The 26,616-nt window shown below is 43.3% G+C and overlaps 1 protein-coding gene across 1 annotated transcript in view; it reads left to right on the forward strand.

Annotated features, from left to right (window-relative positions):
• The window catches only part of nrxn3b (neurexin 3b), a gene marked incomplete at both ends in the record, with an annotated part of 315,810 nt that overhangs the window by 225,040 nt on the left and 64,154 nt on the right, over nt 1–26,616 (forward strand). Inside the window, one exon of the mRNA XM_084000441.1 lies at nt 13,242–13,423. Within this exon, the coding sequence (XP_083856567.1) occupies nt 13,242–13,423 (182 nt within the window). The remainder of the gene's footprint in view (nt 1–13,241; nt 13,424–26,616) is intronic.

Raw genomic sequence — 26,616 nt, forward strand, 5'->3', positions numbered from 1 at the left:
GTGTTTGATGTAGGTAGGGTTGCAGACAATATCAGGTTTGTCACAGACACTGGTGGCTATGGATGTGGGGTTGCTATGCCAACCGCAGGCACAGCTGGTCTAGCGTTAGAGAAGACAATGAAGCTGTGTTTCAGCGGGCAATCGTCAAATACAGACAATAGGCGCAGAGCAAACAACAAAAAAAAAGGTCATCAGGCGTATTTATTCACAGTTTGATTTTGATCTCAACAACAGAGATGTGTATTGTCGCCTTGATTACATTGTTTGTTTTCCCCCTGCGAGGGAGAGCCATCACTGTCTATAACACTTTAGGTTCAAGTACTTTTCTATTTGATGTTGTCGATATCAAAGAGAAGATTAGCCTTGCTTCCAACCAGATGCTGATTTCCTTTTAGCATCCGTCCATCTAGCCCTCTAATCCAGATTCTTCAAAGGCTGGTTGGCATCTCAGGCATTGATTCTTCAGTTATTTCATACATGGACTCTCCTTGTCATTTTAAAACACACATGCTGCATGTTCCAAAACATGTGACAGGAACAGCAGGGGAGAGGAAACCTCCGTCTCCTCCTCAGTTTGCAACATCGTGTTTGTCCCTGTCGACGACCACGGCAAACCCAATTACAGTGCATGAGGGCAACGCTATATGCAGAAGTGCCACGTTAATTATCACTTTCCACGTTGTCAGGCTGTCTGTTGATTCCAGCTGCAGGACAGAGGTGAAGCAGTTAGGTAGCTTACTTTAACACCTGTGCTTGAAGTTTAACAGCAGCTGCCTAGCTACCACCCAGCAAAACACTGGAGCTGGCTGCTTATGTGTGTGTGTGTGTTCTTGTACAGCTATACATGTGAGGACCAGTTTGAGTTTTTAACCATCAGAGTGAGGACATTTTGGGACATGGCTGGTCCTCACTTTCTCAGACCCCTTCCAAAGGCTGTTTGAAGGTTAAGACTTTATAATAGCTAGGTTATTATAATTAGATTTAAGTTAGGTTAAGAGTAATGGGTAAGGTTAAGCATTTGTTTTGGATGGTTAAAGGGATAGTTCACCCAAAATTCAAATTTCACTCATTATCTACTCACCCTCATGTCAACTAAGAGCTGTGAGAATTGTCAGAGTCCTCCATGCCTTCTCTGAGTTACGGGGGGGTCCCCGCAGCAGTATTTGTCCATATAATGGTTGTGAATGGATACCACTTTTCTTCGTCCAAAAAGACACACCAAACAGCACAAACAGCCAAATACCTCCATACTGCTCGTATGTAATGTCCCTCTTGTATTGAAGCCCCAACATGAGAAATTTTTCCGAAAAAGTGTCTCAGTTCACTGCTCTCCCTGTGTCAGTGCAAATCTCGCGTGATTTGCACTGACCGGCGGAACAATTTCTCATGTTGGGGCTTCAATAACTAAGTAACTCAGAGAAGGGACGGAGGACTCTGAAAATTCTCACAGCTCTTAGTCGACATGAGGGTGAGTAGATGATGAGTGAAATTTGAATTTTGGGTGAACTATCCCTTTAAGATTAGTTTAAGGGGCCAGGGAAGACATTATGTCAGTGAGTGTCCTCACAAAGATAGCCATACATACGTGTGTGTGTGTGTGTGTGTGTGTGTGTGTGTGTGTGTGTGTGTGTGTGTGTGTGTGTGTGTGTGTGTGTGTGTGTGTGTGTGTGTGTGTGTGTAAAGGTGGCAGCCAGTTGGACAGATAGTCAGTCAGTCTTGACTGAATACATTCTGTACACAACTAATGTGGGGCAAACAAACAGAACGAGCAAAAATCCATTTGCCGCAGTGGTTTGTGGGCATCGTGCGAAATATAACTCTGCAACACTATCTGCTCCACTGAAACAGCCTGCTCTTTTCTCAGCCAGTTGTGCTTTAATCATTACAAAGCTGCCTATATATGCTGCCATCTTCACATTACAAGATTTAGAATGAAATTACAACTGTGTTACAAAATGTTTTCCACACCTTCACCTTCTACACAACCATAGACACACAGGAAGTGTTTAAAAGCTACAGTAATCTTCACTTATACAGTATTTACATGTGCACATGCTTTGCTGTGCATTTCAGCTCTCATAAAACACGTGCAAAGACAGTTTTTGCTTATATGTTTGCTAGTTTGCAGCCTCCATCTGGAGCCTTATTATGTTTCCTTACAGTACACATTACCGCTGCCAAGTGTTGATTAGCTGAATAATGCGATACAGAAGTGTTCACCATGTTCCCACGTCCTCACAAAGAAAACACAGACCCACTCTAACATTTCCCTGCGTTGCCACGAGTGATCCAAAAAAACTCAGACAGATGCTGCTGATGAAGTACAAATGGTTATGTGACTTTGCAGCTGACGCAATTTCTACCTCTGCTGACATCCTGTCCTGATGGTAATCATTATCTCCACACGCTGTGAAGGACAACACACAAGCACTTTTCTAATGCAGTGTTTGTTTAAAAAAAAAAAAAAAAAACTTTTTCTACACTATGCTTAGGCCAAAAAAAAAAAAAAAAGTCAAGTTTGTAAAAAAGTTCAGAATGTGTAAATGTGTCCAACTGGGGTTTGAGTCATAAAGGCCTTGGGATAAGATCAGTAGCCGAGGTTGCTGTGTTGTATTTGTGTACGAGGGCCTTTCAGTTATTGCGGGGAGACAGACTGAGGGAGAGGAGCGCTGGGCTCTCTCTCTCTCCGTGAAGCTTTGGCAGAGGCAGACAGGCTGCACTATCCTCTGGGGAAGATTCAATTATAAATGATGCTTCCACTCGGAGCCATCTTGGAATCCCTTATTCTTTAGGAGATCTTCTTCACCTAATCCTCCGAAGGGTTTGGTGTGGCCCGCGTCTGAAGTGATATGCCTCGCACACATTGTGCGTCATGCATTATGAATGATGGGAAAGAGACACTCATGTCCTAATTTTGCTGAGAGCAGTGTGTGAACGTCAGAAAACTTGAGCTGACAGAATGCTAATTTTTTCCTGGATTGAGGCGGGTTTTTACAGGGCTTTGGTGTCGAAGCGTCGCAGCTATTTATTCGCAATCTGTGTGTGTTTACGCCACCTCCGAACCGACACTGCTCCACCTCTGCTGCCCATCTTTGTCTGTCTGTCTCTTCCTCTTTTACCCAGCATCCTCCTGTGCCTCTCCTCCTATACCTCGCACCTCATCTTCTTTCATCTCCCTGCGACGTCTCTCTCTCTCCCCCCCTCTTTCTAAAAATTCTACTGGTGGCAGCGTTGAGCATTGAAGTCAGCAGACAGGTCTTCTTTGTAGCCTTGAGTGCCGCGTGGATCTCAGCTGCAGCCCCCCCACCCCACACCCCCCTCACAACCATCTCCCCTTCTCCCCCCATAGTCTCTGAAATCCTCCTCAGACCCCCTTTCCTCTCCTTCACTCTCTTCCTTTTTCCAACCAGAGAGAATAGGAGCTGACATCTCTAGGGAACCGAGAAAAAAAATCATTTAAAGCTCTTCCTTTCTGTCCGCTTTTGCCGCTACAACAGAGAGAGTGCCAGTAATGCAGCAGGAGGGGAGACAGAGAGGGAGAGAGGAGAGGGCGCGAGGGTGATACCGGCTATCTGACTTTTTCGCGGTAATGAGGGGGGAGTTGTTATGGATCACCTTCTGCTGTTGGAGCCTGTGCGCGTGTGAGTGTGAGTATTTTCACGTCCGTGTCCTCGCATTTGTGCCTTTGCAGCGTTACAGGAAGCCGAAGTGAGGATACATGACTGCTTCGTTAATAGGTGTCTGTGAGCCGATCGCACCGTTCCTGTGTCGCGATCTGAGGATGATTTGACATGCCTGTGAGTAAAGGAACCGGCGTTACAAAGCCTCCTCCTGTTGCTCTGAGAAATGGCAGGAGGAGGAGGAGGAGGAGGAAGAGGAAGAAGAGGAGTGGGGGCATCTCAGACTTACATCTACGCCACTTGAATGCATTCCTCTCCTCTCCACGTCTTTTCTCCTCTCTCCTCCTGCAGAGAGCCACTCTTTTTCGCCACTGTTCTCTCCCCCCTTGTTTCCACATCTCCCCCTCCGCGTCTGCCTCGGCAACACCATGCAGATGGCAAATCAAGCTGTTCATCGTGCAAATATGTCAAGTGTATCCCCCCTCCACCGACGGAAGAGTGGTGGAAAAAGATCAGCGCCGTTCTTGATTGAGCCATCTCACTCACCGTGTGGCGCGGCGTCGGAAGTCATCGCACCTGAAGTGTTTTCGAGAGCGAACCAATTAGAAAACTTAGCACATTACCTTCCAAGCCGCAGGGAAGAATGACATACAGTACAATAATCCTTTAAACAAGTTGGCCGAGTCATTATTCTTAGCCGGGTTAGACCAGGGAATAATGTTTAAGCAAGTGGAAAAGGCTGGCCGGTAGTCTCCTGTGGCCACGTCTGGCCTCTCAGCAGAGCCTGCACAGCTACAACCTGAGCTCAGGTCCAAGTGATCCGAGTCAATCCCAACACCAGTGTGGCTGTGCAGGGTTTTCAAAATGTCACATTGTATACAGAAGCACTCACACCGGCAGCTGGACAAAATATTACACACTCCTCCGTGATGTAATTCAGCTGAAGGGAGGATTTACTGCAGGATTGTGTAGTTTGAGAGTGTACAGCAGCTTATAGCTTTATTAGATAACTATTAATAGATGAATTGATAGGCTGATTGATCAAATTAACTGGACATTGTTTTATTTCAACAATTAATACATTATTTTTCAAGCAAAACAGTTGCTGGTTTCAGCTTCTTTGAGGTTAAAAACTGATTAGATTAAAACTTTTGACCACTAGAATACATTTCTAGTCCTTTTCTGACATTTCTCTCCTCCTGCCAGAAGTGAATGTTAATGGTGAGTTTGAGCTCTGCAGTGGGAGCACATCATGTTCCTGTTAGGGTTGCACGGTATACCGGTACTAGATTGGTACCGGGGTACTAACGCATTTAAAACGGTACCATACTGCGCTTAGATGGGACCGGTACTTTAATTCTGCGCCGCCAGCAGCGGTGACGTCGCCGCGTGAAGTCGCCGCATTGTAATTTGAGCCGCGAGGAGCGAGAGAGCGAGTCACAAACGAAGCAAGGTGCTTTTTATCATTACCGTTACAGCGCCACCTGTCCATGTGCCTGTGTTTGTGTGTGTGTCTGTGTGTGTGCGCCGCGCGCGCGAGAGAGACGGCCGCCACAGCCTCGTTAATAAGTTTTGTTTTTACCGCGGATCACCACTGGCTGCATGCTCTCTCTGTCTCTCTCTGTCTCTCTCTCTCTCTCTCTCTCTCTTTCTCTGTGTCTCTCTCTCTCTGTCTCTCTCTGTCTCTCTGTGAGTGAGAGAGCACGGCGAAGCAGCGCTACGCAGAGATGAATTAACGGAACGATATTGCGTTGATGGGGGTGGGGGGAACAGAATCAATTTGGTCTACATATGGGAAACAATAGGTGTATGTTTGAGTAACATGAACATTTGTGTTTCATTCTATGAACTACTGATAACAATTTCTCCCAAAAATTACAACTGGTCAAAATAACAAAAAAAGATGCAGGGTTTTCAGACCTCAAATAATGCAAAGAAAACAAGTTGATGTTCATTTTTAAACAGACATTTTTTAATTTAGGAAGAGTTCAGATTAATATAGATGGAATGTTAATCCTGCAGCAGCAGTAACTGTTTACTGATTTCCTGTTTTATGGTCCAAAATTTTTCTATTAAAATAAAGCCAATAATGACATTTTTTGTGTTCTCTTTTTATGTGGAAAAGTACCGAAAAGTATCGAAAAGTATCGAAAAACATGTTGGTACCGATACCGGTACCAAAATGTTGGTATCGTGACAACACTAGTTCCTGTCATGTTGACTTGGGTTGTTTCCCATCGCACACCTGCACTTCCCGTGTGCAACCGGCACCAACAGCTCACTCCAAACAACTCAAACTGTCAGCAGTGAATCTCACTGCAGCAGAAAGGCCTTCGCTTGTCTTAGCATTGTTGGCCAAGTGTCGCACAAATACAGCCAGAGCCAGTGTAGTATTGACTGCTCAATCCTGGCGAGTGGAGCTGCTTTCCAGCGGCTCAGACTTTATCATCCTGGCTACTAGTGCTGCTCTGCAGCCCAAGCAGCAGCAGCAGCAGCTTCCTGAGCCTCTTGCCTCTTGCCTCTCTCGCTTTGTTGCATTTGCTGGAGGGCTCTGGCTCGTAAAGTTGGAATGCAACTTCCTAAAAAATGTTATAGAACGTGGACAAACCCATGCCTTCCCCTGCATGCAGTTTGTAGTTTGGATAATAACTTTCTGAGCCATAATGGCAGATTGTGTTGCGTTATCGCCTTGTAGTTTTTCTGTCACTTTTTATGCTTCCTTTAGCTTGGGGTTTACACATGTACGCCCCCTCTAGGAGCCACACCTGACACAAAATAATTACACACATAAAGAGTTTAATTAGGCTGAAGACATGAGTATTGTAGAGCAGTGCACCTAAAGGCAAATCTTGGTTGGAAACCCATTATAAACCCTGATTCTGTATGTATTTTCCAGTCGGCTGTCTTCCCATACATCTTAATACAGCTCTGGCTGTCTGCAAACAGCCCTCCATCCTTCACCACATACACTCTGCCTGTTCTCCACTCTCTTCTCCCTCTTTCCTCCACTTCTATTACCCCTGGTTTTTGACGCGTGGAACCATATAGTGTGGTAATGCTTCCACTTATTATAGCAGGGAAACAGACAGTGTAAATCATTCAAGGCTGGCTGTTTTCTTTACATAGCCATTCTTCATCACACACTGTCCTTCATCAATCATATTCTGTATTTTCTCCATGCCGATGAAAGATGGGACACATGGCCGCCATGTGTGGTGACAATACTGCGTTATGAGTGTATTGGGGGGGGGGAATTCCAGCAGAACACATGCACACACAGATGAATACCGTGTTTTAGCCATTTTCCTGTAGACTTGCTTCTGGCAGCTGATTGAGGGAGGGAGAGTGTTCAATCATCTGTCTTCTCCCTCATTCTATCCCACAGGGGAGAGGCAACAGTTGGAAATATGAATTATGAAATGATAAGAGGTTGTAAAATGGAGATAAATCCCGGTGATTACACAGCTCAGTATCTCACAATTCGATTCCTCCGTCAATGATTCTTTATTGTAAGTTGTGTGAAGGACAGCAAGCCTAATAATTCCCTGTGTACGAGGCGCGGCAGGGAAAGGCATTGTGATGATAGACTTCTTTTTGAACATGATTGAGGAGGCAATTACATTTTGCATCTCACTTTCAGGATTTTTTTAATGCTCCTCTTTCTTTCCCTCATTCTCCGATGGCAGAAAATTCGACCACATCAAACCGTGTTTGTCTTCTTTTTCCATCCCCTGGGGTGCCAGCGCTGCAGAAAGCCCAAGAGATAACAAGGAGAAAGACATAAAAGCACATAAACAACACACACACACACACACACACACATACAGGCATACACAACAAGGAGAGAGGAGAGTATCTGTGTGTGCTTGTGGATGTGTGTGCAAGAGTTCAGACTCATTCATGTCTATGCAGTTCGCTTTGACTGTGTGTGCATACTCACACAGAGAGTCAAAGTCTAGAGCAGGGCTGCAGATCCCATGTCAGGATTGAGGGGGGACACAAAAGTGATTTTTCTTTTTCTTTTTTTTTCTTTTTTTGCCCGTATGCAGCTCATACCGTGCCACCATAAATCACAACTTCCTAGAGACTCGCCATATCATTCAAAAAGTACTGCACAGGGAATCATTTATTGTGCTTACCTTTCTTGTTTATTTGTCCAACAGCCAACAGCGCGTATCACTGCTGTTATATTACTAAATTCTAATTTTAAGGCTACGTTTATATGGAAACGATCCGAACAGAAAACACAAAAGTGGCGTCGCGTCTTCATTTTTTATTCCGCGTTTAGACGAGCGTTTTGGGGAGGAAATCCGCGTGCATACGGTGACGCAAAAGTCTGTGTAATTCAATGTTGTATGCATGCCAGGAGCCTAGGTGGCAGTGTGCCACACAACGCACAACACCACCAAGTCTGCACACCTGTGTACAACCAGAGAATTTCCATCTTCTTCTTCTTCTTCTTGATTTGCGGCAGGCTGTACGCCGGCCATCGTAATGCTGCTCTCCGTGCTCTCCACAGGTCATTACAATCGGAGCAGAGGTTTTGCGTTTTCACCCTTTACATGGGGACGCAACGGTGGAGCGTTTTTAAGATTTCCACTCTGGAGGGTGGTTTCACTTTTTTGCGTTTTCAAGCCTCGAAAACGCCGTCGCCGTCTAAACGACAGGCACATCCGATTAAATATTTTGCCGTTTTCATCCAACCCTCCCAGATCCCAATTCTTCTCACCATCTTCCTTTTCTCCCAGTGTATGGAACTTTATGCATGATTAATTGATATGGATGAATATCAAAATATGAAGCCCTAAGATTGAGGGGGTCGTTTTTTAAAGCCTGCTGATGTCATCAGCATGTGTGTTCATTTGCATCGTACTGGAGGAGACCAGAGATGGGATGTGGAGTCAGAAATACATTTGTCAAACATTATTTGTTCCACCATTTCAATCATTTATTTTTAGATGTGAATCTATAATGTGAAGAATGTGAAGTCTGAAAATGCATTTGTTCAATTTTGAATAATTTGGGGTATTTTTTATCGGGGGGGACAATTCATGTTTTTCAGAAATTGCCCCCCTGGGAGTGCCACCTCTTGTCTGAGACACATGCACATGCAGTCAGACGCGCCACCTCATCCAGTTTTCCTGTGAATAAAAAAAAAAAAAAAAAAACTCTTGACCACCGCCTCCCAGCAGCCTTTGCAGTTGAACAGATAGTTGCAGGCTTTTAGTGTAGGTCTTCTACCAGCTGTCTCTAAACAGAGGGTTTTATCACAGCATGGTGTGAAGCCTGAATACAAGCAATTACCCAGTTATAACAGACGTGCGCCATGGCAGCTGCTCTGCTCTCTTTGCTCTTTTATAGATAGCATTGTTGCCTGGTACAGTTTAAATGTGTGTGTGGAAGATAGAGAGGGAGGAGAGTGTACACACATGCCTGTGTGTAAGTAATGCATGTAAAAGGGATTTCCATTTTTTGGTTTGTTTGTTTGTTTTTTAACGGCCAAATGCTGAGTTTGAGCAGCAGCTTGATGGTCAAAACTGTGATCCACTCAGATTCCTCCCACTGGTTAAATGGATTGATACCAATGACCTTCCACCATTTCTGCCCCTGCGTGAAAACGCTCTGTTTTGCTCTTCTTTTCTTTCTCCTTTTACCTTCTTTTCACTAGGTGGGTGATGTCACACGGAGGCCTGAAGGACAGGACATAGTTCTGTTCTGCAGACAGGTGTCCTGACCTTCTGTCTGCTCTCCCACGCCTCGGGGGAACTCTGTGAAATAGAGGCCAAGGCTTTGACCCAGTCTCTCATCTACAGTTTGTCTCTAAATCGAGGCGCACTGCAGATGCAATGAATCAAAATGCTGGAGAGAAATGCATCGGCACAAGGTCTTTAATTTCAATAATGAAAGCATAGACTTTAAAGCTCATTTGGAGGTATTTTAACTATCAAAGAAAATCAGTGTCGGCCATTATTTTCCTCAGAGGGTTGTGTCGCACCCATCCCTTCACTCACAAATCAATTGAACACCCATATGCCACAATTAGATTTCTCCTTTGCAATACCCACTGGCCATGGCAAGATTGCATTATTCAGAGATGGAGATGAAAGTCCCCTCTGATCCACCAAAATAACGTCTTGTGCAGTAATCTGTTTGTAGATTTTATTCCTTTGATGATATTTCCCCTGCAGTTGGCTTTTCACCAGGTCGTCATGGCTGTGAAAGCCGTGTGAGAGTGCGTTTGTTGTGCGCACCGTTTTTGCCGTTTGCTGGCACAACACTCGCTCACCTTGTAAGCAGCGATGGCGCTAAGCCGCCGGTGCCCATCTCTTAAAGAATGCCAAGGACGGGCCGCAGCAGCAGATGGATATTCTGCAAGTGAGAAAGAAGAAAGTGACAGAGAAAATAGTTAGAAAACTCTGCAGAGGGCTTTGACGGCCATTTTCCAAGAAGCAAAGAACAAATGGGGACTGTTTTTACCTGACTGCTCTAATGCCTTTTATCGGATCAAAGTCCTGATTGCACTGGCGCCAAGTGAATCAAGGCAGAGGAAGAGTATACAAGCCCATCACTTAAGCACACTTTGTTACAAAGATCCCTTTTAATAGCTTGTCCCATTAATGAACCAAGTTATTTTCCAGACAATGAATGACATTCTTCCTTTGATGTAGGCTTGCACTTTTAATTAGATGCACATTTTAAAGGGTTTTTGCTAAAGTGCCAATGCGAGGCACCCGCACTAATGTAGCGTACACATTGCTCCGAAACACTGCGAGGTACATGTTGATTTATTTTCACTTCAATACCTGAGAAAATCTGCAGACTTTTTCTCCCCCCATTCTGGCATTCTGGATTCAGTGTTAAAAAAAACACAGTTACAAAAAAAAAAGAAAAAACCAAACACCTTGAAAACACTATTGTTTATTAACAGTTTTGGGACCAGATTCTTGCCTGAGGAGGTGTTAGTTGAAGTAATTGGGAGTAGGGATGCTAAAATATGCTATGCTAAAATGCTATGCTAAAATATGCCATTGCTTATCCTCACCTTTAGGTAATTAGTCTCCTCAGAAAAAATCACTAAAAAACGAACTTGTGTTAGTGTGCTATTCCCACAGTCTCCTGGAGAATCCCTCTGAAGTTCCTCAGAGGGAATCTTGACCTTGGGAGTTTAGCCTAGCCGCTACGGTCGCTAACGCCGCTCCCCTTCCACAGCAGCGTACAGTTCCCCCCCCCCCCCCCCCCCCCCCCCCCCCCCCCTCCCTCTGCCGAAATCTCAAGATGAGTGATCAGAAGTGATGCCACACTCCAGCTTTGCACAATGAGTGAATTGGTATGCAGTGGACTTCCTCCCTGTGTGGAAATCCAGCCGGTGCAGTCTGGGCCCAGCAGGTTGTTAGGGAAAACGTGCTACATTTTCGGCGACGGCGGGTTCTCCTCTCCGTGCTTGTGCGGATAATCACCCACTTGTGTGATCGTATGTGAGAAGCCATCATGTTTTTTGAATACTGGTGTATGCGTGTGCACGTGTTTGCACACATTTTTTTATACAGTGGAGCGTCACAACGCGCATTCGTGCCTCCGTCAATCTGCCTGTTTGTATGCGAGTGTGTGTGTGCGAGTGCGTCAGTCAGCCTGTGTGCGTGTGGCTTCCTGTGTGTGTTTCATTGCGAACATTGTCTTCTTGAAACACTAAGCAAATCTCCTCAATGTGATAATTGGCTCCCTGGGGTGCTTGTATCTTTGCTGCTCATCATCGTCATCCCCTCCAGAAAAAAAGAGAGGGAGAGAGAGAGTGTTAGATGAGATAGGGCGAAGTTTGCTCGTTTGCTGGGTAAAACTGATCCCAAGTCTGCCTGAACTCTTCTGGCAAGTAGAAACTTTGAGACAATGAGACAGTGGGGCCACATCCAGTGGAACCTGGCTGCAGGCTGCTTTCTGCTGCTATGGCATCAGCCTCTTGTTTTCACACAGACGCCGTGCCATGGAGCAAATGAGCTATTTGAGGCAGGTGATACATGATGCAAAACCATCAGCTTCAGTTGTTGCGTTGTCACTGAGAGCAATCGAAAGATTTTATTGTTTTTTTTCTCAAGCAGAAAAAAAATAGATATCTCAAAGGGAGGCGTCTGTGTTAAACCAGCCATGTGTGGTTATTAGTTAGAAAAAGCGAGACAGTTGTTTGAGGCTCGGGATGCTTCACTTGTTTCAATTTTTTTTTTTTATGTCACATCGACAACCTTAGTTGGTGGTATGCAATTCTGACACCTGAGGAGTGTGAAATGCAGACCTGTTTGTGTGCCTGAAGGCAAACAGAGACACTCATCTGGTCGACAGAGTCTCTCCCACTCTCTTACTCCCTCATATCCATATGTTCTCGCAGTCCCCAGGGTTTTGTGGACCACAGAGCAGATTGTTGGCCGCTTCATAGGGGAAGCAGGGAGACAGCTGGGCACCCATCACAAGGCCAAACAGATGTTCAGGTGACTCGGAGAGGAAGTGAATGGGAACGGGAGGAACAGCAGGGAGTGGAAACAGAGGGAAAGAGGTGATGTGGAAGAAAGAGATGCAGAGGGATGATGGAGACAGAAAAAAATGAATTAATACGCTGATGCAAGAACTCTGAGACTTTATTAGCAATCCCCCTGTCAGTGTGTGAGGTGAGCCCAATACGTCCCACTATCCGTAGGCCGTAGGAGTCATGGCCTAAGGTTTTGTCTCCCGTATTGATTCACACACCAGTCAGTCTGCTGCAGGTCTAATGCCTTTGATCTCTTGATTATCTTTTGCCTAAATGTGGACGAGACAGCTAAGCGGCTCAAGGATTCAGTGCTTTAATTCTGTCACACCTTAGGGAACATTCGGAAGTTGGAAATGAATCTGACCCTGCAACCAAAGAATGAAACTTTTCCTTTCTTTTTTTTTGTCACTGTGCCACGTGATGATTAAAAGAAGGAAATCCACAAACAACTTCCACATATTCTGTGGCTCAGGGCCAAGACTGATCCAATCAGAGTTTCTAATCTGACACAAATCTGCATAGCAATAATGAAATCTTTCATCTGCCCCCCACTGAGACCTTTTTTTTTTTTTTTTCCATTTCTGCATGTGTCAAATTAAACCCAATGAAGGTTCTTGGATTGTTTTTTGGATATACTCTCTCCCCTCTTTCCTCCTTTCTTCTGCCAGCCTTTGTTCTTTGGTTGCAGGTCTCATATATAATACATGAGGATTGGGAGACTTATCCGGTTCTGGCCATACTGGCTGTTATTCCCTGGAAAGGGGCTATATTTGAGAGCTGGATAAGTCATAGAAGGCGCCGGGGGAGCCACTGACTTCTACCCAAAAGTGGTGGTGGCTGAATAACATTAAACACCTAAAATAGAACTCAACACAATTACATTGGCGCTGTCGCAAGGCAGCTGTAAAGGCATTAGAGCAGACTTAGTCCCTAATAGAGGTAGTTTGGATCCAGTTTTTGTCACAGAGGTGTTCTGTGATGTCACCGGCTCCCTGGTGTCTGGTTAGACTATGTTTGTACATCACAGAATCCAATTTAACCCCATCTCTTTTATCTGCCTCTACAACAAATCTAATTCCTTCCCTTTTTTTCTTGTGTTTTCACAGCTGGAACCACCTACATCTTCGGTAAAGGAGGGGGTCTGATCACGTACACGTGGCCCAACAACGAGCGGCCGAGCACACGGACGGACCGGCTGGCGGTGGGCTTCAGCACCACCATCAAGGACGGCATCCTCGTCCGCATCGACAGCGCCCCGCGCCTGGGCGACTACATCATGCTCCACATCGTAAGTAGTAAAGCTGCACTCTCAGTCTGCAGTATTATTCATCATCATCTTAATATCGCAAAGTCTCTCATGTATCTAATTTGAGGCCAAACGTCTGCTTCAAGCTACTTATGAATAGTGTCTTTTACAAACTAGAGATCTGAGCTTTTTTTTCTTGCCGTCCATATAAGCGCTCATGTTTCTCGCTTTCCAACCACAAGCACAAAGGAGCCGGCCATTACGACGACCACAAATAAACCTCTGAATAATTCCTCAAGGTTTACTCATTACAGTCTTCAGGCCAAATTCAGCGCATCGTGTGCAGACTGAATTATACAAATAGTGCAGATCTATAACAGGGGAAAAAAAAAAAGATAACACACTCCCATACTCAAGCCTCCCCAGTCTCTGTTTGCCATCCTCTTCCTGAATAACCCCGCTTCTCCAGCACATTCAAACTGACTCCCAGCATGAATAATGAATGTAGTTCTCCATACATATGCAGCATGTTCCCACATGTTGGAGAAACATGATAGAAACCAAGGGGGGGGTGTGCTGCGAATTGGGATTCTTGGCCGGTCGGCTGTGCATCCACGCAGCATCCTTAATGATCTTACTTTGTGACCTTGTGTTTGATCGGTTTACAGTATTAACATGATCGTCAACAGCAGCTACAGTATATGGATGCAGGCCGTCGGTTTGCAGCTGTGGACCTACAGTACAGTAGTATGTAGAGTTGGTGCTGGTGGGATAGCTGCTGCTGAAGCCGTGCAGGGGGAAAAAAAAAAAAGACGTGATGATGAGGAGGAGGAGCTACAGTTGCTCAAGCAGATTGAAAGTCTTTTTCCTCTTAAAGAGCTCCCCTCATCTCCTGAGTGTTGGCCATGTGGTGCAGAAATGCAGCCATCTGCTGTGCAAAGATGAGGGCCAACAACAAGCAGTTTTTGGGCTGTCTTTACACTATAGAGAGATAAAGGGAATGTGTGTGTTTGTGTGCGTATAACAGAGAGGGAGTGGGATGGCATTGATGGAGGGAAACGTTATTAAAGACACAAGTACAGTAGCCTGTGAGGGAGCGATGCGGGGAAAAGCCTCCCCGCATGTTTCTAGCTCACTGAGTAATTGCAGGAGCCTCTTAAAGGAAGGAAAAGGAATGTATTTTTAATTCTTGCTTTTTAGATATCACAGCGACGCTAGCCAAGCAGGGATCTCTAATCATTTGGCTGGGAGTCTTTGGGCGGTGAATGTCTTCATTCCTCCAGTCTCATGGTGCTAATGAATGTATTAATAGACAAAAAGCAACTGGAGATTTCACCAACTCATTCAGAGAAGCAGCATGTTCTGAACAAAGCGTAGGGGTGTGTTTCTTTTTTATTTTTCTCTCTCCCTCCTTTACTTCGCACTGCTAATATTCCAAATGATTTATTGACAGCCAAGGGTGTACAAACAAAGTAGGTTTCATCTAATATTAAGTGATTATACCCTTTAACTATGAAATACTTGGATAAAGTTTTGGCACTGCGAGGTTCCCTTTTTCCACAATTACGCCAGTATTGACTCGAAACCAGATGAAAACAACAAAAAAAAGCCAGCCGCCTTCTTGCCACAGGTAATTAGACCTTGAGTGAATATTTAGCTCTGAACTTGTGGATTCTGTTGCAACCTGAGGCAAATAAACCACTGCTTGACCTCACTTCCACTGTTTGTTGTTGTTATGCGGATACCACATTATCATTTGCCCCACATTACAGTAGATTTTTGCTACACACAACGCCGGCTCTCACGGATGGCTGCAGAAAAAATGGGTATTGCCTCATTTTTTCAGATTTTCATGTCAAACAACGTTGCTGCTTCATGTTCGGTCTCAGTGCGATTGAATCAGCAGAGATCCCAGGCCTCACTGAGACACCCTTAGATAATAACTCCTAATGACAGATGTCAGGTCTTGGTTGTCAGCGTTTTTGCGTTTTAGTGATGAATCTAGAAGAAAAAGGTTAAAGGCGTTCCGCCTGTCAATCCAGGATATAATGGTCTAACCAAAGGTCTTTTCAGGCCCAAGGCCATTACCTTAGCCTTTTGCAATTATTAGGTCACTACTTGAGAATCAGCACATTAAAAGCCTGGATAGGCTTAAACAGCTGAATGTATGAGGTGGCAGAGTCAACGAAAAGGGAAATAACCTCTGCAGTTTCACACTCACATCTTCACTGCGTACAGAACACAAAGAAAAAAAAACATACAGCAATTTGGAGGCAAGACCTAATCACTAACTCCCTCCTTAGCACTCCCTCTTTTGCTTTCTTCATTATCTGCTCCCCCCTCCCCTCTGTGTGATTAGCTTACGGCTTGTTTGGCAATCATGAATTAAAATGCTGATTGTAGTGTTTACATTTTAACTGCTAAGAACAACTGCACGCTCGGTTTGAAAACTGAGGGGCAATTTGAGGTGATTTGCGGAGGTGAGCGCAACGTTTTGCTTCCACCGGTGTTTCATTTACAAGTTCATTTGATTTTCTGAATTGGGCGCCGCCAAAAATCAGATGATGATCCCTTCTCAGGTGTCATCTCAGGTGTTTCATGTTGCACGTAGGGAGAGAAAAAAAATCTAATGCTCAGCTATGAACCTGAAGGAGCGTGGTAAACAAATATCAAAGGCATTTGTATCACAGGTGACTTTTTTGGTGAAAGATGAGTCAAAGGGGGGGGGGGCTTGTGGCAGCACCGCAGTGATTAGTGGTAATGTGTGTGTGTGTGTGTGTAGGCTATGTAGACGTTTAAGTGTGTCTGTGTAAGCTTAAATCCATGACAGAAAAAACTCTAAGCCGTGGGCTAGATTTGCCGGTTGTGACTCACACAGTCTCTTGCCAGGGACTGCACTTGACTGCACGTGAAGATTAGCCAGGATGCAACACACACACACACACACACACACATGAGAGAAAAATCTTTCGAGTCTCACCTCTACTACATCATTTAGGCAGAAATATTCTCTTGTAATTACTAGAGCAGTTGCCACAAACAGACAAGACGGGACAATTAACGGCGCAAAACTTAAAGAAGCTGCTTGAAAGACGTAAATCTGCTGGTGATGGTAAATGTTTTATTAAAAGTTGAGGTTTCAAAACTGTCAAATTATTGTCTAGATATAAAAGGAAAAGCAGCACCACCAGTTTCTTTGAAGACTTAACCTTATGAATGGGATATCATCCATTTGAATCACTCAGAGCTGCAGAAATCTGAAGGTAAATAGAGATTATGGATACAGCATAGAGTGTTTATACTGCTATAAACTTGGCATGTGCTGTAAATGATATGATTATTGCCTGATAAGGCAGCATGAGGATGACTGGACCGTAAGTGATGTACACATTTAAACACAAGGATCCAGGAGCCAGTTAACCACTTATGGAGTAGGTAGATGACTGGATGGTTTTTCTCTGCAGTAAACAAATTAAGTCCATATATAGCCGTGCATATGATTTACACAGCTGTACAAGTAAGCTTACATTATTAATGCATCCACCTAATGTTAAAAGGGGTTCTCGGTCATAGATCCTATTTATGGAAACATTAGATAATGCAAGACAACACAATATAAAACCACTCTCTCATCTTGATATAAAAACTCTTAAAGGATTTAACTTTATGTTGTGGTGACGGAGCTCATAGTCTGATTCCACACCATTCTGCCTCATACTACAAATCACTCTAAAATACTGTGTCATGATCTGTTAGGATTAGGTTCAGTTCAATTTAACTGTTAAGTGTTATCTCAAGGCACTTTACTGGCTGAGGTCAAGCCCTTACAATATTCTAGAGAAAAACCCTACTCCCTTTTAATAGGAAGAGATGATTATGATGATGATGATAACGACATGATGATATTAAAAAATAGTGATAACAGTAACAATAGTGGTAATTGAGTAAGTGGACTTAACTGGAAGGATATGAACAGTGAGTTATCTAGAAGAAATTGGCACGAAGGATTCAGACAAAGGGTTGAAACAGAACACACACAGTGCCTTGTGCACTACAGTACAACATCATCAACACACAAGAGGGAGTGAGCTACTGAATATGGGCACAGCTGTGATTCGGTCATGAGGACGACAATTCAACAGTTGTACAAACACAGCATTAATTAACACTGAAGTGCCCAGCCTCTTTCCTCTCCTTCATCCTCCTCCTCTTCTCTATTCAGCCTTTACAGTCTTTAATAGATAACAACTGTTGATTAACGGTCAGTTAACACCTGTTTAGCAGAGTCCCTGTGCTGGTACTCTTTATCAGCGCTCACAGAATGCCTCTCGTCCAATCACATGCCTCACAGTACCCACCCCTTCTGTAAGCTCCTCCCCCTGTGCACGGACAGGTAGATCACTCCAACCCACTCCTGAGCTGAGATTCAAGCATGAGACTCTTAAACATCATCCAGTATGTCATTTTTACTATTACTATGACTTCATAAGACAAAAACTGTTAGTAAGGTCCATCCAAATAAAGAATCTGTGTAGTTGGACGATGCTGAGAAGCTAAAACATATTTTTTAGTCGAAAATATTTGTATTTGCTTTATTTCTTAGAAAGGCCTGGGCAATGAGACTAGAGCGATATAGATGAGTACTGAAAGTAATCTGAAGTCGTTTATTTATGTGTCACACTTGTGTGGCGGGTAACACACACAGGAAGGACTGTCTAGTTTTTGATTTGTCAGTAAATGTGTCTTGTAATCCCATATGGGATGGGCCACAATGGTGACATGACATGAAAATAAATATTCATTCATTCATTCATTCATTCATTCATTCATTCATTCATTCATTCATTCATTCATTCATTCAATGATTCAAAGTTATGATTTGCTATAAGTGAAATTCATAATTCATAGAGAAGAGAGGATGAAGATGTGCGACAGAGGTCCTGAACTGTGTTTGATCACATTACACAACTGCAGCACTGATTCTGCTGCAGCCACCAAACCTCCATTTTCTTTATTGTTTGAACACCACGGCACAGAGTGGAGGTGTGTGTGTGTGTGTGTGTGTGTATATATATATATATGAGGGTGTGAATGAGGTTGAGCTCAGTATATCATGGCTCCAGTGAGCCCAGACGAACCCACTTTTTGTGGAGACGTTGCAGGTGACAGGTTGGAGTCAGGCAAAGCAGAAACTGAGAACGCTCCATCAAGTTCACATGTCTGGCAGCTCTTTTGCTTTCCAATTAAGGTGGAAAATCACAGCGAGGCACCTGACAAGATAAAGACTCTGCAGGTATTACAGCACATCCTCTGTAAGTGCTAACTTGAAAATACTCTGTACAACACGGTTTAAGCTGCAATCGCTAGCAAATGGATAAATGTGACATTTAAGTCATGAATTATTTTAATGCTCTTAAAAGCTTTTTTTTTTTTTTTAACTATAAACCCTTTACTGCCATAATGTCTAGTTTACTACTTGTTTATTTGCTTTTAATGTTTCAATTGTGGCAGGGATCACGTCATTTTAATTTGAAGATAGCGTTATGTTTCACCCATAAACATCTGTAAAACATCTCCCGGCTGGATAGACAGATGCTCCAGATGTGTGAACATGCGCATATTTTTCACCTGATCTCCCTCAGCACATGTACAACACACGTTTCAGCACATCCGCCCGCCCCTTATCCCTGGACAGCTTTGAAATCTTAAGTCTGTGAAAGTCTTAAAAAGCATACATTGAGAACCAAGGCCAAACACACACACACACACACACACACATACACATTTTCATTTCCCACTAGAACCGCCACCCCCCTTCCCTTCTGCTAATTCAGTGACAGAAAAGGTGCGGCTGGTGGATAATTGAAAACCCTAGAGTCGACACTCTAGGTGTGGAACGGGATGAGTGGCTGTGGATGGTAAATGCTCCGTTTCCACAGGACCATGTCGTCTCCATTTCCACATCATTGTCATATAGATTACATGCATACATACACGAATACATGTACTGTATATTTTAATGTTTTAATGCACATACATTATTCACTCAGCTCCACACTCTTTCTGTCTCCCACCATCCATCCATCCATCCATCAGTTTCCCTGTTCTGTCTCTATGTGTTAATGTCCTCCTGCTCTCTCTCTCCCTCTCCCTCCCTCTGACAGACCATAATATGAGATGTTTGATGTGTACCTGTGTGCATCAGTGCGTATATGGCCATCGATGTATTGCCTCTATCAAGTTACCCCACCTCGGCAGGGAAAGATAGATATTATGGCGGTTATGGCTCATGGCCTCTGATAACATTACAGCTTCTTATTTGACTTTGTATTTCCTTACCTCCTACATTTGATTCCCCCCACGGAAATAAAGAGCGGGAGAAAATATGCCCGCAGCTGTTTTCACAACTAGTTGCATGCAGTACATGCGGTCAGCATTATGGTAACTTTGTTGATAAATAAGTATTTCTCTGAAGCTGAGCAGCAGAGGTGTTTTATTTAGTTTTTTTTTTTTTTTTTTTTACCTACACTGCGTTATTATTCAGAAACGGCAGACTTTATTATTTCACCTTAAACACAAAAGTGTTATCATTACAAGAAAGTTGTAGCAATAGCACAGGTTGCTTCTTATGAGGTCAATATATAATACCAGATTATTAGCACTGTGCCATCCCCGGGGCTGACTCTTCACAGCAGGCTGAGCTTCACAGGCACACTAGCTTCCAGATGGTGAGTGCATGTGTGTGTGTGTGTGTGTGTGTGAGGTAAATCTTTACGTGCTACAGCAGGGAAACACTATATGATCATAAAGAATGATATATCACGTTGAAGGCTGAGTCTGCTTTGGGAGTGGTTTAAGAATCAGACAAATTGGATTCTACAGACAGTACAGTATAAGCTTGTGAGTTTAGTTGTTTCTGTTTTTGTGGATGTTTTCTTAATTTGGAAAAATGTAAAACTAGATTATTCTTGCTGCTAATCAACAGTGGCAATGTTTGCTGATGTTTGTGTAGTTGTGGTTGGGTGAGCGGCTTGTGGGGCGCCTCAGGGCAAAAAAAAAAAAAAGGAAAAAAAAGCAGTTTGACACTCCCACTCCCAAATCACAACTCTGCATTTTCCCGTTCCTTCCACGTTTCCATTATCTAAAGTTCACACAGCAGACAATACTCCATTTATGTCCAGAGAAACAAACAGCGCTCCCTTATAAGAATGCATAAATCCAACTTTTTTTTTTCTCTCTGTACAATTTCCATTATCTCATGTCTGGGCATCAGCCAACACCAAGCACCAATCTGTTACTGCTGACGTCTTTTTCCTAAATTTAAAACTAGTGAAGCTCATTATAACAGGCTTTTTTTTCCCCACAGAAGACATTTCAATACATCACAAGAAACTTTTATGATTTGAAATGTAAGCAACTAACATTATGGGATATTAAACTGACTGGTGCTTTCGTTCAGTCTTAAGAGAGGCCTATGTATAAGGTAATGAGTCCTGGGATTTCTGTGGCATTAAAAACCAATTTCTTAATTCAAGTATTTTTCACATCAATGCATCCTGCATCCTCCTCCTCTGCAGCCGTGCTACTTGGCCGTGTCTTTTCTGTATGTCAAAAGCTGCTGTCATTTTTTATCATAGACAGTTCCATTAGTAATATTCAACATGTGTGTACAGGATGAGATGTTTAAAACCCAATTCTGTCACAGTGCCTCTCAACAGGATGAGCTGATAATGCAGGACTCGCCTCAGCTGATGTTACACTTTAATGGTGCAAAATTGCAAAACAAATTTGCAATGAATTAATTACCACCAGCTGACATGCACTGTATTGACGCAGTGATTTAAAGGAGCGCTGGGAACGTGCATTGAAGTTCAACATGATATCATCTTTTCTTACTTTGGAAAAATGTGAACATTCTCCTTTACCATTGGTTTCCAGACAAATATCTATTCACTTTATCACTTCATAGCCAAAAGGTTTTTAATATTACTGATTTTTTTTTAAGGGATAGTTCACCCAAAATTCAAATTGCACTCATTATCTACTCACCCTCATGTGGACTAAGGGCTGGGAGAAGTTTCAGAGTCCTCCGTGGCTTCTCTGAGTTACAGGGGGTCTCGGCATAGCAGCGCATGTCCATATAACGGTTGCAAATGGATACCACTTTTCTTTGTAACAAAAAGACACACCAAAAAACATCCAAATACCTCCATGCTGCTCGTATGTAAGGTCCGCCCTCTCCCTGGTCCGTCCGAGCTTCCGCTACAAAACAAGCTTAAAATATAGACTTATTTAATTTTTTTCGGAACAATTTCGCATTTCGGGGCTTCAATACAGACGGACATTACATACGAGCAGCATGGAGGTATTTGGATGTTTTTTGGTGTGTCTTTTTGTTACGAAGACAGTTGGTATCCATTTGCAACTGTTATATGGACATGCACTGCTATGCCGAGACCCCCTGTAACTCAGAGAAGCCACGGAGGACTCTGAAACTTCTCCCAGCCCTTAGTCCACATGAGGGTGAGTAGATAATGAGTGAAATTTGAATTTTGAGTGAACTATCCCTTTAAGTGATTATTTAACATTATTTGCATGTTCTGGTTAAGTAACATCATTGACGTTCCTGAGATGACACAGAATAATCAAGGAAGTGCCTGTGGTCATGAATAATTAACATCTTCAGCAGGCACCTTGTGCTTTGACTTAAAACATCGAGAAAAACATGCACAGACACACTTAAATGCACATTACACCGAAAGCCTTTTTTGAGTCTTGTATTTCTCAAACAGCATATGCATGGATACACACAAACATATGTAGCACGAGCACTCACGCTCTTTATTCCTGCCTCTCCTTTGCTCTCATAGACACCCACCCACACATACACACACACACACACACAGACTTATTCTCTCTCACCCTCTGCTATAGCTCTGTGTGTTTATGAACACACACACACACACACACACATTTCCACAGGCTCCTTCAACAAATTCGCACCATGGTATATTGTCACTAACACTTCACTATACATGATAGGAGGGCTCTTCAGGGACCATCTGCCTGTCACTCATGTCATGTCAACCAAAGGCACTTCAGAGAGGGAGCAGTTTATGTAGCAAAGCCTCTCACACACACACACACACACACACACACACACACACACACACACACACATACACATACACATACACTCCTCATCACCCTCCCAACCCTATTTCAAGAAAGCAACAGCAAGTAATAACTGCCCAAGCTGGACAAACAGTGTAACATTATTACAATGCACCCATGTGGTCTCTGGCCTTAGTCCTGGCCTCAGCGATGTATATTTCATGGATTAGGATGAAAAATTCAATGAGAAACAACAAACAGTGTGCCTCCCTCTCCCAACTTTGCTCTCTGACAGCCACTCCCCTGGGGGATGCTCGTGTTTTCACAGCTTCATGATAGGACACGAATCCCATTCTCAGAGTGATGAACAGACAGAGGGAGAAGATGAAAGACAGAGAGCGGAGCGTCGTGTACATCCAAAAGTAGAATAAATACAAGGGGTTGAATGAAAAAGAGAGAGAGAGAGAAAAAAAAAGAATAAGAGGAGGTGGGAGGAAAGGAGTTGAGGAGGGAGATAGAGATATGTGGGTATTTTAAAATTCAGAGCAGGATCAGAGACAAACTTGGCTCAGATAGGTCTCAGCACACAGGCACATTGGCTGTGAATTCCAAATTGTGTTGCCTTTCTGTCTCACTCTGACGCCACCCACCACCCGCTTTCTCCCTCTTATCTCTTGCTCCTTTTTTTTATCTGGCTCTCCTTTCTTTTTTCTTTCTTTCTACAGTGCCACAGCGCTATTGTTTTCATACCAAAGGCTAGATGGGGTGATGGAAGCTGGTCGGTCAGTCGGTCTGAATTCAGCTGCAGTGCGAAAAAAAAAGAAGAGAAAAAGCTCTGGGTTGAGGCGGAGGTTATTTTCACAGAGGTTACACAAAGTGGAGCCTGGCTACTTTATCTTAGATTGTTGCATTTACTCATTTAGAAAGCGAGGATTAGATTAGATTAGATTAGATTAGATTAGATTAGATGTACTAATTACCCACCAGCAGAAATAGTTTGAAAGTTTAAATTTACATTTGCTGACAGGAAATATGATCATGTTGTCCAGGTTACTATGACCTCTTGTAGGTAATGACAAACAGTCAATTATCACCCAACTGCAGAAATGTTTTAGCATATTTCAGCTCATTGCTTTGGTTAAAAGTCATGGTCCCATTTTACTAAATAAATAAAAAATCTGAAATCTGAAATGTAGCTTTACTGTTCACACAGTTATCAACTCTAGGCAGTGACCACAGTGTGACCACAGGTAGGGACAGCGCAAACACAAAGCTATGAGAGAGTGAATATTAGACAAACTCTGCCTTTCAGTAGCTGCACTTTGCCCTAGATGGTAGTGTAGACAGATGCTCTGTGAGATCAAAGCACCCCACTTCAGTTAGCATCGGCATCATTTTGTAATTTCCTCTATTTACCCTGCTCCAGTCACTCGGCTGTGTGTGTTTGAGTGATGAGCGGGACAGCTTGTGACGAGCAGCTAATGAAAGATCAGAGGGATTTGGAATCGATTGAGGTGTATCTCAACACGGACGGCTAAGGTGCCATCTCGGCTCCATAGATACCCCCCCCCACACACACACACCCACACTAAATCCTCCCACAAGGCTCCACATTCCCCTGTTACAGCCACTCTCTGCTCCTCCGTCGTCGCTCACCTGAGCCGCCACGGGACAAAGAGACCGATAGGGAGACAGATGGAGAGAGAGGTATAGCAGGGGGAGAGTTAAACCAAATAAAAGAGAGAGATTCACATTTTAGCAAATTGACTCCCTTTCGGATTATCGACAAGAAGGGGGGGATGATGAATTGCGGGCCCGTTGAAGTGATAAACGTCAACATTAGAAAATAAATCTAGCGGAAAGAAGCCAAGGAGAAAAAAAATCTTCTGCCTTCAATATCAGCGACGGTGTGGCAGATTGGCTCACTCACAAACACACACACGTACATACACATATGTACACACTGCAAATGTATTCATGGAGGATTAAGCTCCTGCTGGTTAAAAAAAAAGGGAAGAAGCAAGAAGTTGTTTCTCTCTCTCTCTCTCTCTCTGATAAAAGAGAGAGGATCAAATTTGAGTGCGAGGCTCCTTCACAGATGGAGGGAAAATGTGAAAGTGAGTGTGTGTGCATTTTACCGAGTGCAGTTTGTATTTATTTAATCCTCCCATTATTGACTCTCACCATGACAAAGCTCTATTGACAAGGAGACAAAAAGGACTATATCACTTTTTTTTATGAAGCTGGGATCATCAGAAAACCAATCTATAGGGATAGGAGATATTTCCTACTGGATGGCTCTTATATAGAATTATTATAAGCACCGAGGCACTGAAGGTTATGGAGTGTATCTGGGAGTTTTATTGATCCTCAAACGTCCTGGGCAGGCGGTGGGGCAGATGGCCAAGGACGTGACAGCCACGTCTTCCATCTCCACATCTCTTCCCATTGCCCTCAGCCATTTCCTCTGTGTCTCTATTGTGGAAAAAACTATAATTCCTATTTTTAGTGTGAGCTCCAGTTCTGCAAAGCCTTGCTTCAGTTCCCCAGCTCAAACACACACACACACACACACAGCATATTTCCTGTCAGGTCAAAGCTGGCTCCAAAGAGGCTGCAGACCCCAGCGATAGAATCCATCCTGATTGGGTGCTCGAGTCAGCCAATAAGGTTACGACCTTTTTATCCTGATGGCATACGTTATGAGCCTGTGAGATGTGTATGCATGTGTGTGGACTGGTCTGAGGTTTTTCTGGCTGGGTCATGGTTTTTGTAAGGGGTCACTTTAAGGGTCAAGGATTAAATCAAACAGATGAAAATCGAAGGAAAAATCTACTCCTCTTCTTTGAACCATCATAGTTAATCAATATGTCACAATGATAATGGTTTTCTGGAGGAGCGTTCAAGGTTTCTGCTTTTTTCACTCCACTCTGTGAAGTTAAGTCCACCTGTCTGAATTTGGTTAATTTGTGGAAAGAGAAGAGACGTAATACTTTATCTCACACGTCAAATTTTTCATTCTAATCAGAAAGGAAATTATGTATAACCATCATTTTTAGGGAGATGTGCGGAAAGAACAATTACAGGGAGAATGGACTGGGAGTGTTCAACTGGTGCACCTTCCATTAAGTCATTAATTCATTCATTTATTCCACTCATGGATTACATACTTCACATGATTGCACATATATACAGTACATGATGTACACACATAATCACCATAAATGAGTCTTCTGTTTGAGTCAAGTCAAATTTCAGCACAGCTAAGCATCTGTTCAGTTCTCCTCTTCCAACAAGTCTTAGACAAAACTAATTGAGAGAATTATGATTTGATCAAATACACGAGTAGTTACTTGGTTTTTAAATGGATCTGTTTGTTACAGCCAGGAAGTGCATTTCAAATCATTAATCAACTGAAAACATTAGATCTTCTCTTCTCGTAAAACTAATAACTCTAAGAAAAAGGAAAAAATGATAAAATACTGTGTAGCATTTTTGGAAAAATGTAGAATCCGGTCCCAATATGTCTGCCTCTTACATTATTATTACACAATTATTATAGTGTCCCTTTAAAATTGTGAGTCAGTGAAATGTTAAGTGTTACAGAAAAAGTTAAATGCATACAATACAATGAAAATAGTAATTTTAGGTTTGGTTTGTCTGTATTATGATTATAATGTTCTGTGTAGAATAGGCACATTCAGTATGAACTGAAAATAAACCCAGGGCTGATTATGCAGAAATAGGTGTGTGTGGGTGAGTGGGAGTGTGTATGTGTGCGCACGTGTTTGTGCGTGCGTGTGTAATCAGTCCTTGCCTGATGACCCCCCCCTCGATCCGCCCCCCTGGAAGATCTAAGCCCGTGGCTGCAACAGCATGAGTCAGCACAAAGATGTCATGATGAGACGATGGACACAGGTGAAGCACCACCACAGCCTCTTCCCCCACCCACCCCCTCCCCCCTCTGAATTTCACAAGACCCCTTTGATTAAGTTGGTTTGAAGGCTGAAGAGCACATGGTTAATTCATTCTTCCCACGTTATCTTTAATTCATTCACATCTTGCTGGAACATGCCAGACCGGCCAGAGCCCAGAAAGAAAAGACGTCTTTCCCTCCACTG

Source organism: Trachurus trachurus (genome assembly GCF_905171665.1).
Source record: "Trachurus trachurus genome assembly, chromosome: 24".
In the NCBI taxonomy this organism is placed as follows: domain Eukaryota; kingdom Metazoa; phylum Chordata; class Actinopteri; order Carangiformes; family Carangidae; genus Trachurus; species Trachurus trachurus.